The following is a 15497-nucleotide window of genomic DNA, read 5'->3' on the forward strand; positions in this document are numbered from 1 at the left end:
GGTGAATGCGCATATGAAACTAGCGGGGTTCGGTACCTCCAACAAGGTTAAGAACCACTGGTCTAAGGTGTGGCTTTGCTGTCTTTGATAAAAAAAAAAAATAGCTAGGAGCAAAATGTTTAAATAATTTAGTTATTTTCTCTTTTCTTGTCTCTAACTTGTAAAACATGAAGCTGAAGCATTGACTGCTGAGGTATGTTTTGCTCCAGGTTACAGTTTCGACAAGCTTGGCAAGCACAGTCAGGCATGAGGCATGATAATCCAATGACACCTGCTTGAAAGCATACAAGAAGGCAGAGGATAAAATACTCTTTTGAATGTTGTTGCATTTTGCCAAACTGATTGTGGAGAAATGACAAGACAGACAAACAGTCACACTCACGTCCACAGATTCCACTAATCGACACTTGTGGTCACACTAGGTCTATATGATATAAACATATGACATCATACCATAAATGATTTGAGTTTATTTCTGTATAGAGTGTGTCATTCAGCAGTCTCATCTCTGTATGGAGTCTGTCATTCACTAATTTGGCGGGAACAACAACAAATTCCACCAAAACAAACCAGCCAGAAACTCACAGTACCGTATTTTCCGGACTATAAGGCGCACCTTCAGTGAATGGCCCATTTTAAAACGTTGTACTTAAATAAGGCACACCGGACTATAAAGCGCACCATTAATGCATCATGTCAGATTTTTAATCCAAATCAAATCATTCTCCATTTTATCTTTTTATTTCAACTTCAGACGCAACAAATTACTTTATAATCACAAAATAATTATCCATAGTCTTTTTGATTCATGACTCATAGTCTTCAGTGGGCCACTTGTGATTGATTTCATGACACAAGGCTTCGGGCCAGTTTAAATTGAGGAATTTGGTCCATATATAGGCACTGTCGGCTTTTGAGAAAATTTTAGGTTTGTAGGTCCGCTTTATAGTCCGGAAAATACGGTACATATGGGAACTCCAAAACTAAAATTTGGAATGAAAAAGCCTTTTGTATTAAAGGTGAAACATCTTCAAATTCTCTTGTTTCTAGTCAACTTTCAAAGTCTTTTTCCTCATATATGTATTTGCCACAAGTTTGAGCAACAACGTGTGTGGACCACACCCAGCATGTACAAAATTAATTGTGAACATAAAATTAAAACAATGGGAAATACAGGTGTAAATATTTCTGTTAATCTCAGATAGTATTGCGCGAGTAAGGAAATGTCATGTGCTGCGTTGATGGTTGGATTTTGATCTTTGCAGTGGAATATGGTCTGTTTTCACCTATCTCCAAAATTTAGATGAGATAATCCAGTTCCCAAATGAGTTTTACAAAATTCATTATTAATTTCTTGTCCAAAAAAATTTAAATGGAAATGAACCAATGCTGGTCCAATTCTTGATTGAATTGTTGAGCCTACCTCAAGCACCCGGAGGTGTTTTTGAAGACAGTGGTCCACTCTGCATCACGTGGCTTTGAGTCCTCATTTGGTTCATGCTCCCACCCAGAGTGCGGGATGATGACCTCGTTGGTCATTGTTTGGAGGCCGTGGTTTATGATGACCATCTTCAAGGGTTCATAGGAGGACAGGTTCCAAAGAGTCCCTACAAGGGGGAAGGCAAGAGAAGAAACAGATGATAAAGATGAGAAAAATTAAGAAAACAATAATAAACGAGGATTATAAAAAAGCATATAATAAAAGACAGGAGAGAAGACTCAAAGTAAATGAAAAAAAAATTGATTCAAAGGGTGGTGGGGATACAAAGAAACAAAGTGACAATTCGCTATAACAGCTGTCCAGCAGGCCAAACTTTATGATCACACTTGCGTCAATGCATGTTTTTATTGGCATAAAATCCAATTCAAGACGAAAAGAGAAGACAAGGCTCATACGACTGCTATCGTGTTTTCTTGTTTCCACAATACCTATTATATATTACTATAATTTTCCTGTGGTGGCTTAGTTGCCTTCCAGCAGAATGTCACAAAATACACAACATATCACACTCAATTTACTGTAATCTTTATGTAATAAGGCTAGAAAAACACAGAAAAAGATACAGCCAAAACCATGATCCAGTGGCTGTATGTAAGGATATGAATTCTACAAAAATGAACTGAATGGGATCTGCCTCAGTTGATGCCCCGACCCTCCATAAAATTTTGTGAAAACCAGCAGAGCAATTGTGTGCTTTTTTTTTTTAAACAAAGGGGTATCAAACTATGACCCCTTTAGCATGCAGTGGGTGACAATTAAAAATGGAGTTCCATATTGGGAAGAGTTGGTGCTTCTGTTTTTATTAACCCATTCTTCAGGTTTGTTTGAGTGTCTGTCATTACTTATTACACTCCTTCCTTCTTGCTGTTAGATTCAGGGAGCATAAAACTAACAACCTTATCTGAAGTGGCTTAAAACAAGTTATTCAGCTCAGAGGAGAAATATAAAACACACATGCTCCCGCAATATATTCTCGGCTGGTCATACAACCATTTCTTTACAGTTTTGTGCTTTAACTCAAAAAGATGATTTCATGGGCAGAGTCATGGTTAAGCTAAAAGAACCACACACACACACACACACTTGCATTCTTATGGGATGGGCCTGGGCTGGGTTACATGCAATATTAGACATCCGATCAACAGGATTCAACTGAGAAGAAACGACAAACATTGTCCGACTTAACTTCATCATCTTTTTTCAATAATCAATGTTGATATTTATCCACAAAATGCACAAGGGTGTTCAAGAATGGGTATCCTCTTCTAAATCTCATAAATAATGTGCTCTTCCTGGCAAAGTCAATAAGATGACAAACAAACATTCTTGCCTGCCTGCTGGGTTTGATTACTTGCACAGTTGTGATACTGGCATCAGTTTTAGTTATGACAAGCACCACTCAACATGTTTTCAACATATGAGAAGCCAGTTGGCTTTAGGAGAACAAGCAGTGAATAAAGACGATGGCAAAAAATAAATTGAATGCCGCAGAGAAATACGGTTGGCAAGAAATATTTGAACATTACTGAAAGCAATCAAAACTACAAATACAATTCCTGGAGGTGACTACAGTGACTCACACACAAATATTTCAATTCACACTGACTGTAAAATAGATCCATTGCAGTGTCCGTATGGAAGACGTACAAACAGCAATGCACACAGACTGCGGTGCGTGTGCGGTGTGTCTGGAAGTTGCACACACGAAACCACAAGATGCGTTGAACTTACGCGATAATAATTAATTTAAAATATACCAGATCTACCATATTCTTGAGGATACTATGCAAATCGAATGTTGGTTAAAGAACCCACATGTGCATTGTGAAACTCTGCGGCCATCGATGGATGGCTTTCGTTCGCAGTAATTGGTAGTGCAATGAAGCGAGATTAAAGCTTTGATGCAACCAGCATGCATGTGTGTGTGTCACTATATAACAGCAAGAAAAACAAATCTGAAGGGGTTGTCAGATGAATTTCTCTACTTCTTCTCTGAGTCTTTACATTTGCCCTGTCTTTGATGCTTAGGATTTGCGTGAGCAGGGAATGGTCCTGGAGTTGAGGTTACAACTAATTACATTATCCTGGGAGCACAAACAGAAATTATGTTCTTCTGGCTTGGCTATTAAGTTTGTCCCTCTTATTAATGTTCTTCCCCCACCCAGTCTTTTTCTGACTCAACCTCACTGGCAATATAGGAAAGCAGCCTGTCACAACAAACACTACATTTTTGGGTTGACTTTCCGTTTAATATATTCAAGATGCAGTCTAACACATTTAAATATTGAACCGTTTATCATTTATTATTAAAGCCCTTTGTGCATTTAAAGTCGGGCTGAATGATTTCTGGAAAAAATAGAGATTTTAACACAAACAAAAAAAGTCAAAATTCTTACTTTAATTATATGGGGACACTAAAGAAAGGAAGATACATTTACAGTAGATTATGTATGTCCAACGCTGTAAGTGTACTTAGATTTTGGTTTTGATTAGAATTAACAAAAAATGGTAAACAATTTTACATGATATTTTGGTGTAAGGGAAATTAGGACAAAATGAATTGTAATTACTTTTGGGTGGAAAATGCATTTTCACTTGTGCCTTAAGACATATGATGGTCGATTTTTTTAGACTTGAATGGAAACCAAATTCTTTTTTGTAAACATTGTGTTTAAGATCTAACACGTGACATATGTGACTGCATTAATCTACACTCTGGAATGAGTAACATATCAGAAGCAAGCAGATGACATTGATCATCATCATGTTTTTTTAAAAGAAGAATGTGTACAAGTTTTCTGTGAGAATTGTCGCATCTCGACAGGATTACTTAATGCTTTCTACTTTGGTGACAGACAGTCCTCCCTCAAACATCTTTAAATTGGTCCAAAAAGATGCTCTTCACAACTTGGAGCATGAAATAGCGAGCACATAATTCTGGCGAGCACATAATTCTGGCCTTCCTCCACTGATAGACTGTGCACTTTTTAGCCCATTTTAAGATTCCGTTATTTGTTTGCAAATCTTTGTTCTGCCAAGCCGTAACTATTTGAGCTTGTTCATCCTGATTGTTTGGTTCCTCAGGTCAGCTGACCAGCTGTACCTTGAGTTATTGCTGGTCCCAAACTACAAAATTAACTCCATTAGCACACTTAACAAAGTGGTTAATGCATGAGTGATCTTTAAATGGAATCAAGTTGACCTGAGCTGATTTTAGTGAAGTTGACAAATTGAAACTCCAATTTACACAAATGGTGTTGGGTGTTATGCCTGAAGTGTTTGGGGCCTTACTATTTACATCAATCTATCCATCCAACTATTTCCAATTGCGCGTGTCTTCCTGAAGGCCATAGGCAGTGCTGCCACAATTAGCATAAAAACACAATTCAGTAACTTTATTGATTACTTAATTTAAGATAGAATACAAGTTACTTTATTAGTTACATTTAGCAGATGCCGACCATCCTGCTTAACTTAAAAACCTGTTTTGCCAATAATTTATTTGAGGAGTCCTTAAAAACATGTATAGGCATATTGGTGGAAATGAACAAGACAGAAACCTAAGAAAATTCAAATTAGAAGAACTGAGAATTAAAAAAAGAACAAATGGGTCCTAGAATATAGAAAATACACCAACGTCCACATCATTACTTTCCCTAGCAGGTTAAAGAATAACTGTGGTTTTACAGTTACAGACCACTCCTACAGCCAATTCTTATGGAAAAAAAATACTAAAAAAAGATTTCTATATTTAAAACCCCTCAATTATGTCTAATTGTAGGGGAGGGGGTTGACTGCCGAATGTTGGCCAGATGGGCTGAGGCTGCAAGCTGAGCTTGCATTGTGATGATCCTGTTTCACTGGGACCAACACACTGGAGAGGGAAACATGAAGCTGGAGGGAAAAACTGCAACACAATAAATCAAATGTGTAGAAAAGGAATAGAGAAAAGAAAAAATTTCAAGGATTAGAAAAGGAATGAAAGAGAAAGAAGGAGTAGAAAGAAAGGAAGGTTCCCCTGCATCCCTATCTTGTGTAGCAGGCTTATTTTTAGCAAATGCAATGCGGTGTTATAAAGGCAATCATTTTTGCCGTGCCTAAGTCATCGCTCACCATGACATCTCTGTCAAAATAAACATACAGCCACACTTTTTGCAATTAGGAAAGCAACCCTTTCAGGTATTTACAACTGGATCCTTTATAAAACTTAAGAAGATAGCACCTTTGGTGAACATAAATCCAGATGAACGCAAACCACTTACACAGGAATAGGAGGACTTTGCACAAAAATGTTGAGACAAGCCTCAAAGCAATGCTGGGACAGTGCGTTCTGGACTAATGAGACAAAGATGAACCCTTACTAAAGTGAAGGGGGCAGAAGAAAGTTTGCTCATGAACCCAAACATAAAAGTTAATCAGTGAAACTCAGAGGTAATTTCAGGCCTTGGGCTTGCATAGACTCTTCTGTGACTCTTCTTCTTCTTCTTGTATGAATTGTTCTTGATGAAAAACAACATGATGGCAAGAGAAAAATCAAGTCTACAGAAACACTTATCTCCCAATTTATCACAACCAAACTGTTCAGTATTCAACAAGATAATGTCCAAAAGACACCAATAAAAGAACAAAGGCGTTCATCAGGGAAACCAAGCGGAAGATTTTAGAGTGACCGATCTCAATTTCCAGAATTGAGGCCTCGAAAGCATGCAATTTAACCACTTTAGGGCAGACAGAATTGAATAACTCCAGAAATAAAAACTGAAAATGGCTACAATGAAACCCCTGAAAAGCACAAAACAAGACTGCAAGGTAACTGCAGAACTGCAGAAATTACTTGCGTGTCCAAAGACATTTATTAAAAACAATAGTAATGATAATCTGCACAGTACAACCAAGGACATGTTCGAATTAAAAAGATGCATGCTTTTACGCATTGGCAGCAGCATAACTTAATTAATTCTCAGACATGATGATGAGGTCACTCAGGCACTGTCAATTATTTTAAGTGCTTTAAGATTCAAAATTCAACAACTCTGCCATGAGAAATTAGTTTTAAGTACATTGGTGATGCCCCTGATCATTAGTTCTATGATGTTGAGTAATGGTTACTATTTCTTTGTTGTGTTGATTTGATGCATTTGCTGCCTCTGTGATGGTTTATCATAGTGAGAGATGAGAAATGCAGTCGCGAGCGCTCACATTTTGATGGAATCTATGAATAAACCTGCAGCAAATATATACAGCATGTTAGACAGCAAAAGTGAATTTAGAAAATGGAAAATTCTCTAGAGAGTAATAAATTAAACTAAAAAGTGACATATATGCACTATTAATCTAAAAATAAATATCTTACCAGTGATGAGCTCTCGAACCTCCATGTCATTAGTCTTCCTCAGGAGGCGAATGAGAGCAGGAATACCATCACAGTTTTTGATGGCCACCTTATTGTCATTGTCCTTGCCATAGGAGATGTTGCGTAAGGCCCCGCAAGCTTTGCGGTGGACCTCAGACTTGGGGTGGTCCAGTAGTCCCACCAGGATAGGAATTCCCTTCAGCTGGCGCACATCCTTTTTGATTTTATCATTTTCATAGCAGAGGTGCTGCAAATAGGCAGCAGCATTGGACTTGACAGGGTCAATGGGGTGGCCCAACATGGCGATAACCTCTTGTAGATCCGGATCACGCCAACGTGGATCCTTACGAATGCTATCAATTGAGGGTGAACGGCGACCTCCCATATGGTCCAGACTGGCCATGCTCCCTCGCTCTGGTTGCGCCAGTGGCGCACAATACATGCCATGGATGTACGGATGGCGTTCATCAATCAGCTCTGTATCAATGGGCTCTTCTGGGTAGCCTCTGGAAAATACAGACAGAGAGGACAATAAAGATCAGAGGAATTGGGGGGGGCTAAATACAGGGGGACTGCAATTTGTCTGAGAGCAGAATTAGCTCGTCAGTGAGACAGAGAAACCGAGGCCAATGACTAATGAGGAGGTGAAAGGAAGGTGAAACGGTGTGGCTGTTAAAACGCAGTAGTGTGCATAGAGGACATGGAAATTCTGTATGCGGTTTGAATTTGCTCCAAATTGGTGAGAAAGTAATAAAAAAGATTTTTTTTTTTTTAATGTTTTCCTCAAGAAAAATCTTAAAGCAAAAATTCATGAAAGAGAGAGAGAGGGAAGTCAAGATGTTCTTTACGATAATATAGTATGCCCTGCAATTTTTTTGTATTCTGATATTCATATTGTGGAATATGAAATAAGCTTTTATCCATTTTAGGCGGTGATCATTTTGCCACATGTCGTGGACTTAAACTGGCATCATAGTGCCTAATAGCTGAGCTTGCAAATGTCGCATGACCGAACACAGAAAACAGGTGAACCGTGAGCCGGCACGTGAGCCAGTAACAAAACAACCTGATTTTAAATTGAGCTTATTGGCTGTCAGAAATTTAAGAAAGGCCTCTGTTGGTATGCTTAAAAATGCCAAATATTAAGCTCTCTCTTGTTGTCACTCCTTGCTGTGGTCTGATTATTAATGCGCCGCATCAGCTCATCTGACACAGCCAGCAAAGGGATGGATTTTTGGATTTCCCTCAGTGCTACTGGCATATGATCGTGTGGACAGATGGGACAAAAGTTTAGTATAGTTATTTGGAAGGCACACACGACACTGTGTGCGGAGAACAAAAGGCACAGCACACTATCTTTAAAAACTTATTCCGACAATTATGTATCATAGAGGGAGGAATCATTGTTCGGGGCTGCTTTCGTTTCTCAGGTCCTAAATAGATTGTATTATCAAAGGAAGAATTAATTTCCCAAGTTTAATCAGACATTTTGCTGTAGAACTTGAAACCATCTGTCTGCAATTTAACGCTCAGAGATTTGGCTGATGCAGCCACAGACCGACTCAAGGCGCACAAGTAAAACGACTCAAAGGGCGCAAGTAAATCAACAACTTAATGGCTTTAACAGAAGAAAATGGTCCTTCTGGAGTTCCCCAGTCTTGGTCTGAACCTGAGTGAGATGCTCTGGCATGACCTCGAACTGAAACAGATTTGTAAAGTGGAATGGCTGAAAATGTCTCGTGACAGGAGCAGGTCTGATCTAAAACCGTTTCTCGTCATCAGTACATAAGTTCACTTACTGTTGGGTTCAATAAAAATTAGCAATTAAGAATTCAAAACAATTCAAAATGTTTCACATATGTTTATTTGCAACGAGATTCATGATTATGATTACATGATGCAGGGTTGTTTGGCAGAATAATTTATGAGGAATGGACCTTAGTGATGGTACATCTCGGAGTATGAGATTTGGTTATCTTGTTTAATGATCCAACTGGCGTTTTTAGCATCACTGATATTTGATGTTTGATGGTCTAGTTGAGCAACAAAATAGTAGCCAACGGTGGTGGGTGGCACACATCTCCAGTGAGACATCAAGCTTGAATTATTTTTGTGTTCATTATGCATTTTCACAGTCCCTAGCAGGCAGGGACATAAAAAGTAAAAGCTCCATGCGGCATCTTCCTGGAGATCTTCTGTATTCCTCAGATATTTTGCTTCCAGAAGCCCTGCAGGAACACACTAGCTTTTATGATTAGAGTCAGATTCTGTTGCTGGGGGAATTGATACAATGCAAATTGCTTGAGCAACGGAATAAGATACGACTCTATATCGCCAATTCAGCTAGATGGAAAAAGGAATGAACAGATAATGAGCGAGACCGTCCAAATTTGCATGCACTACAAACCCAAAAATGAGATAAGAGTGAAGAGTAGAAAAGTGCTAAGTAACTTTGGTTGTCACATGTAATGTCAAACTCAGCACATGTTCATGAATACCACTTATGTATGCTTAAATGTCGTCATTTGGTCCGTCAACAATGATTAAAAGTTCCAGAGAAGCCATGAAAAAAACTGTTGGAAAGCCCTGAAAAGCCTCAATTCAAATGATTGCAATGAATCTTTTAAAATACAACAAGTCTGAGGTTTGGCTACATGTAAAACACTTTCCTAAAATGAGTTGCCAATAAGTGCTTCCTTAGCTTCCTTAACATGCTCCCATTCTCTGAGGACATCATCCAGTTTTGGATATCTGTGTTGCTACTGAAGGAAGATAATTCTACTCCAAGCAATGTCAGATCCTTACCAATAACACATTCTTCCCTTCTCCACAGCTATCAACCATGTTTCTGCCAAATTTTCACCACAGAGGAGATCAACATCTTCACAGCTCTCAGATCTTGGCCAACGTGACCAGGCTTTTGGTGAAACAGACGTCACGCTGCTGGCTGAGTGATGGGAATGTCATGATTTGCATTTAAATTGGCGTCATTGTGTGTACACGGAGGGGTTTATTCAGCAGGACGCGAAAGGGCTCTGGGCTTTCGGCCCTAATGATGATTACAGTACGTCGTGTTGATAAGGCTGCTAAACAGTCAGGTTATTTGTATGTGCACTCCTCTATGAATGCATTGGCAATTTTTTTAAGAGGCGGTGAACGTATGATAACTTTATATTTGCAGTGTTTTAAATGATTATTTATATAGGATTTGACTTGGATAATTGTGCATACATTTTTGCATCTGTTTTATTTTTCCTTTCTGTTTAAATCACTGATGTGAAGTTGAGACAGGGATAATAATTTGTTTCCTAGGTGACACTAATTCTTGGAACATTACTTAAAGCCAGTATCCCACTGAGTTGGAAAGGTTTGCAGGGGTTTGCAAAGGTAGTGAATGTTTGCGAATTTGTCATCAATTTGTCATAACGCGCCTTCGGGGTTAATGTGATTCCCAAATTCTGGACCCCAATTCCACATATAATCGAGTCTCAGCTGTATATGGAATATTATAGTTAATGTAATCGGAACACAGTCTTGCAGGTACTATAAATCATACTTTCACTATCCGACTAATTATTTTTGCCATCCTTTGAGGAAAAAGCTGTCCTTGACCCATGTCTCTGGTATCTCTTGAAAAACAAGGAACTCGAAAGGATTAAAATTTGTCCAAATGTTTTCATCTCTTCAGTGTGAGCATTTAAGTGAATGTGGCCAACGTATCATGCAGCTTTTCCCTGAATTCTGGTTGGCTTCTTTTTTTATAATGCAAAACGCTTGGCTGAGCAACAGCAAAAATGACCACAAAACAGCAAGCCTGGATTGTTTATGGGTTAGTCTTTGTCAGTGCTCTGCATAATATTATTCCCAGCCACGACTGGCTGATTTCATTATTTCAAATAGACAGAAAATGTTATTCTATTATTTAGGGGAGTCTTCAGGGTAAGCTCAAACATGATAAACAGGAAGCAAAGTATCAAACAGACAATGCAGGTCTCTGAGGAAATCGTTCGGCAGGATGAAGGAAGAAGTGGGGGGTGGTGACGGGGTAAGGAAGAGGAAGAAGAGAAGGAGGAGGAGGAGCTGCCTGGTGACAGATCACTTCCATGGGCCAACCCCTACAGACACGACTTGATTAGAATGTGACAAGCCAACTCTCAATTAAGAAATGTGTGTGCCTGTGTGTGGCTGTGTGTATGTGGTGACCCCAAGATGCAGGTGGCCAGGTGCAGGTTGCCCAAGGAGAAATGAGCCATTAGAGATTGTCTGGTAGACATCCCAAAAGTCTGACCCAGTTCAAAAGAATCTATTAATCACACTGGCATGAAGACACACATATGCAGAACCGTGGCAGTGGAAACACACTGACTCACGCATAACGGATGGGTGAGGGAAATTGCAGTGGGATGTAGTCACGGCCAGATAACTGATGGGTCAGGAGAGGAAGCTAAAGGAGACTGTCAAGTGTGTTAAGAGCTAAAAGTCTCAGCAGAGACAAATGGAAAAGAGTTGATCTGCCTTCAACTCCACCAAAAGAATACTGCTGTCAGCTCATCAGCAAGCTCTTCAGAACCCAGAATAAAATCCTAATCATTTGAATCAAATGTGTCGTAGGAGGGAAACTTCCAAAACAGGCACTCTTTGACCAGAGTTGTCTATCTCTGAGCTTGAGTTTGTTTCATCATTTAAGCCACGGATGGTCGAACTGTTTTTTTCCCAAGGGCCACGTATTAAATAATCGATGAAGACAAGAGCAGTTTTGACATCTTTAATTTAACACTATAAAGACATGTGGTTCTATATTTCTTTTTATATACACTCTATAGTTGAGGCGGCCGCACAGCCTCAGTGGTGCAGGTTTCGATTACGGCTCTGGCTGTGTGGAGTTTGCATTAGTTAAATTTTGCGCATTATACATGGAAAAAAACGGTATGTGTGCCCTGCGATTGGCTGGCAACCAGTTTAGGGTGTTCCTCACCTACTACCCGAAGTCAGCAGACCTGCAACCCTTGTGGGGATGAAGCTGTTTGGGATGAATGGACGGATGGAGTCGAAAACAAAGAGGTAATCAACAATGATTACAAATGCTTCACAAAGATAGTTGTAAATGGAAACAGAACCAAGGTATAGACTGCTTTATTAGCGTTTTTCAGGGCTTCACTGCCTCATTTACAAGCCACTTATTACTCAGAGAAGGCTTGTTGGGTGAAAATCATTTGTAGGGGTATACCTGTATTTAAAGTCAAATGGCTGTCATTGTCTTTTACGTGGAGCTGTTGTTTTCTTTAAAATTGTACGCTCTGCTTCTGTCTCATCATTTGACTTTTTTTCTTCTTTCTGCAGATGCTCTCGAAAGACGTTTGTCTTTTGACCAATTTTTGATAGCTTGTGGGCTCATTTTTTTACAAACTGTATCACAAGTCAAAGAAAAGGCAGCTTCTCCAGATTTTTAAATTCATTCAGACTCTTTACCATCAAGAAAATAGTTTTGGTTTATTGTCCCTGTGTGGGATGGTTCTAAATAGCCCAAAGAACGGCAGGGGTCCACGGGACGCTAGTTGGGGACAAGCAGACCTGACCTCTAATTTCCTGCAAAATTCTAATTGTTTTACCAAGAAATTTGTTACATTTGTATACATCCAAGTTCATTGGAAGAGTTTAGATTAGTCTGTTCCAGCAAAACTCTATCGCAGGGAACAAGGCAAAGTCCCTTGTCCCTTAATATAAGGCGATAAAGCTACAAAACTGAACACTCAACACATTATCGAAATTGTTTGTTTTTCCATCCGCACTCTGATTTTTTTTTTTATTTTTTTATATGGATTATAGGTCACATTCACATTAATGGTGCAAAAAGTTTTGAAATTACTTTTCTTGGTCTCATTTTTTTTTTTTTATCACAAACACTTACCATTTGGACGGTAAAGTGTAATCTTTTTTATTCCCTGTATATATGGTAATACAATTTGATAAAATAAGATTTAATATTTAACATTCATGGGGAAGAAAACTGTCTCACCCAAACCAAATGGTCAATCAGTTGAGCCCACAAATTTGTCCATAAATTCTTCAAACAAAAAAGTACTAATGCACAAAAAGTAGGCTACTATTCACACAAGTCATGAATAAGAAACACGTGAAAAGGATATTGCAACCACATTATGCATTTCTCCTCACCTGACTCTGGGCCCATCACGAAGTGGTTCCCTATGGGTGCGACCCCGGTTGGCTCCTTTTAGTGTGCGTCGGTTAGCGGTGGAATAGTCAGGTTCGAGCTCATATGGCTCCTCATCCTCAGGGCCAAAGCTGCGACGATCATCTTCCAGGCCATATGGTTCGGCCTGAAAGCGCTCAGGCTGGGAGCGATTCAGGTCAACAGTGCTGCTACCCATAGGAACCTGGGGTTGGGCCACATGGCCATAGTCATCTTTACGAATGGGCAGTGTATAGCTGTTCTCTGGCCGGTAGCTATTCGGCATGTAGGGGTAGCGAGGCGGACGGAAGTTGACGCCTCGTGACAGGCTGCCGTAGTTGTCCGCCAAATCAGTGTAGCCGTCATGCAGACCGTAGTGGCGAATGTACTGACTCTCTGGCGTCTCACCGTAGGAATCATTGTAGGAGTTGTTGTAAGAGCGTGTCAAGGTGGATGAGGCTTGAGGCGTGATGAAGCGATCGCCCCCATTCTTGATATAACGCCGGTCAATGGAGTCGGTGTAGCTTCCCAATGGGGATGAACCCTCCGGCATGGGCAAGCCATCAGGGCCAAGAGGAACCTGACGCACAGTGCGTGTGGTCACCGTCTTCACCATTTTGGTCACCTGTCAATATAAGTCAATATAGGAATAGCCATGAGTCACGCTGTAAAAATCGGTTCCGTTTCATTGACATGAATCAAAATAAATCGTAGCTTACATTAACAGTAACCATATTGTTTGGCTGCCATCTTGAAATGTTTTGTTAGAGAGATATCTGAGTGTTACAGAACCAACAGACTGAATCTTTCATCCCATGAGGGAGTAGGGAGAACTGTACTGTGTTATTTAGAGCTATATTACCATGACAAGCAAACCTTCATGTAGCTATCGCTCACACTCAATTCATTCAATAGCTTCAGAATTATTCTTTCGCCGAGTCTTACTGATGACACAGAGCAAACAAACACCATTACCTGTGTTATTCAGGTTGTAAAAACCAATTTGCCGCCCAGTAAATACTGTTGAGATCAATAATGACTTATTGCATTGCCTGCTATATAATAATCTCCAAATTAATTATCCATCCATCCATTTTCTGAATTATTTATGCTAATTAAAATAAATTGTCCTCAGCAGTGGTGCCGTTCTGATGCATTTTGTTTCATATCGGACAGGGTTTTGAGTCATTCCATCCTGACTGCAAGAAATCAATAAGAATGAATGAAACATTATTTCAATCCTACAATGGTGTGCGTGGAAAAAAGGACCAATGATATATGTTTGTGTGCCTTCATTCTGGATGGATGGATGATTAAGGTTGATGAAACCAAAAAATTGCAGACATTACATGCCTTGAAGGCTTGAGTACACTCCAAATGTGAGTCTTAACAAAAAAAACATTTCAGGAATTCCAAGTCCCTACTTAATTAGTAGTGAATGTGGCTGTCTGCATATTCTTTGAAAAATTAAAAATAAAAAGCTTATTTGCTTGTTCCAAATTATGTCTGTGACCTTGAAAGGAAAAGTGCACTTTCCTACTTTTACTATGGAAGCAGCTGATATGAGAAAGTTATTCCCTAATGGGGAATAATAGTCAGATTGCCTTTAGTTCATTTTTACAAATGTCTTCCTGACAATGTATGATTTATATTCTGCTTGTTGTAGATAAGAGGGCAACTAATGTTTCTGATTCGTCCCAGCAGCAGTGAAGGTTGCAACCCGCACAGGACTCGAGAATAACTTTTTATGTTTGAGTTGACAAAGCTTTTCCACATTTTATGGAGAGGTGGAAGTGCGAAAAGAGAAGTGCAAACGTTTATAAACGACAGACAGGCTTTGTGCTTGGAAAATCTGAACAGCGCTTTAAACGACTCTAAAGTCGACAGGCATCCCATTTATGTTTACCAACTGATCAAAGGGAGAAAAAGACTGCAGGCAAACTGTCCACTTTAGGTAAAAGGTTTCGCAACCTCTGCAGCACTGACTTTTTTGAGAGCTTAAATGGACATTATGTGATCAAATAAGGTAGCAACTCAGTTTTTCAGGAAGTCAAATGTTAGTATTGACTCGAAATACGTTAAGATGGGAGGGGTAGCAAAATGCACAGGAGAAAATCAAACAGGGTTCCGCATTCTTTACTGGCTCTGCGGCATATGGACTGTTGAAGATGGAGACTGGTGTGGGTGTCCTAGTGGCAAGCCTTGACTCCACTACCAAGCTCTCTGTCACTGGTATTGGATGATAGGTGCAGAGGGTAACAGTTTTGACCACCTTGGTCACCTAGAGTTGAAGGATGCGTATCAGCCGAGTGCCAAGTGCCAATAGTAAACAGTGGCATAAGCTATTTTACTGACTGACACATTTGAATGTTGGGACTATGACAGGAAAAGTTGGTGTCAACGAGAAGAGAAATGGAGTAAGGTTTATCTTAAAGGACGAGTTCTTTTACAAT

The 15497-nt window shown here is 39.6% G+C and overlaps 1 protein-coding gene across 3 annotated transcripts in view; it reads right to left on the bottom strand.

The window, feature by feature from the left end:
* Positions 1-15497, bottom strand: part of arvcfb (ARVCF delta catenin family member b) — a 69967-nt gene that overhangs the window by 29623 nt on the left and 24847 nt on the right. For all 3 annotated transcript variants that reach the window (XM_061277684.1, XM_061277682.1, XM_061277683.1), the window contains exons 3-5: positions 13029-13669; positions 6855-7360; positions 1424-1607 (exon numbers count right to left, since the gene is read on the bottom strand). In XM_061277684.1, coding sequence (XP_061133668.1) covers positions 1424-1607; positions 6855-7360; positions 13029-13669 — 1331 coding nt within the window. The remainder of the gene's footprint in view (positions 1-1423; positions 1608-6854; positions 7361-13028; positions 13670-15497) is intronic.

The sequence above is a fragment of the Syngnathus typhle genome, linkage group LG5 (assembly GCF_033458585.1).
Source record: "Syngnathus typhle isolate RoL2023-S1 ecotype Sweden linkage group LG5, RoL_Styp_1.0, whole genome shotgun sequence".
NCBI classification, from domain to species: domain Eukaryota; kingdom Metazoa; phylum Chordata; class Actinopteri; order Syngnathiformes; family Syngnathidae; genus Syngnathus; species Syngnathus typhle.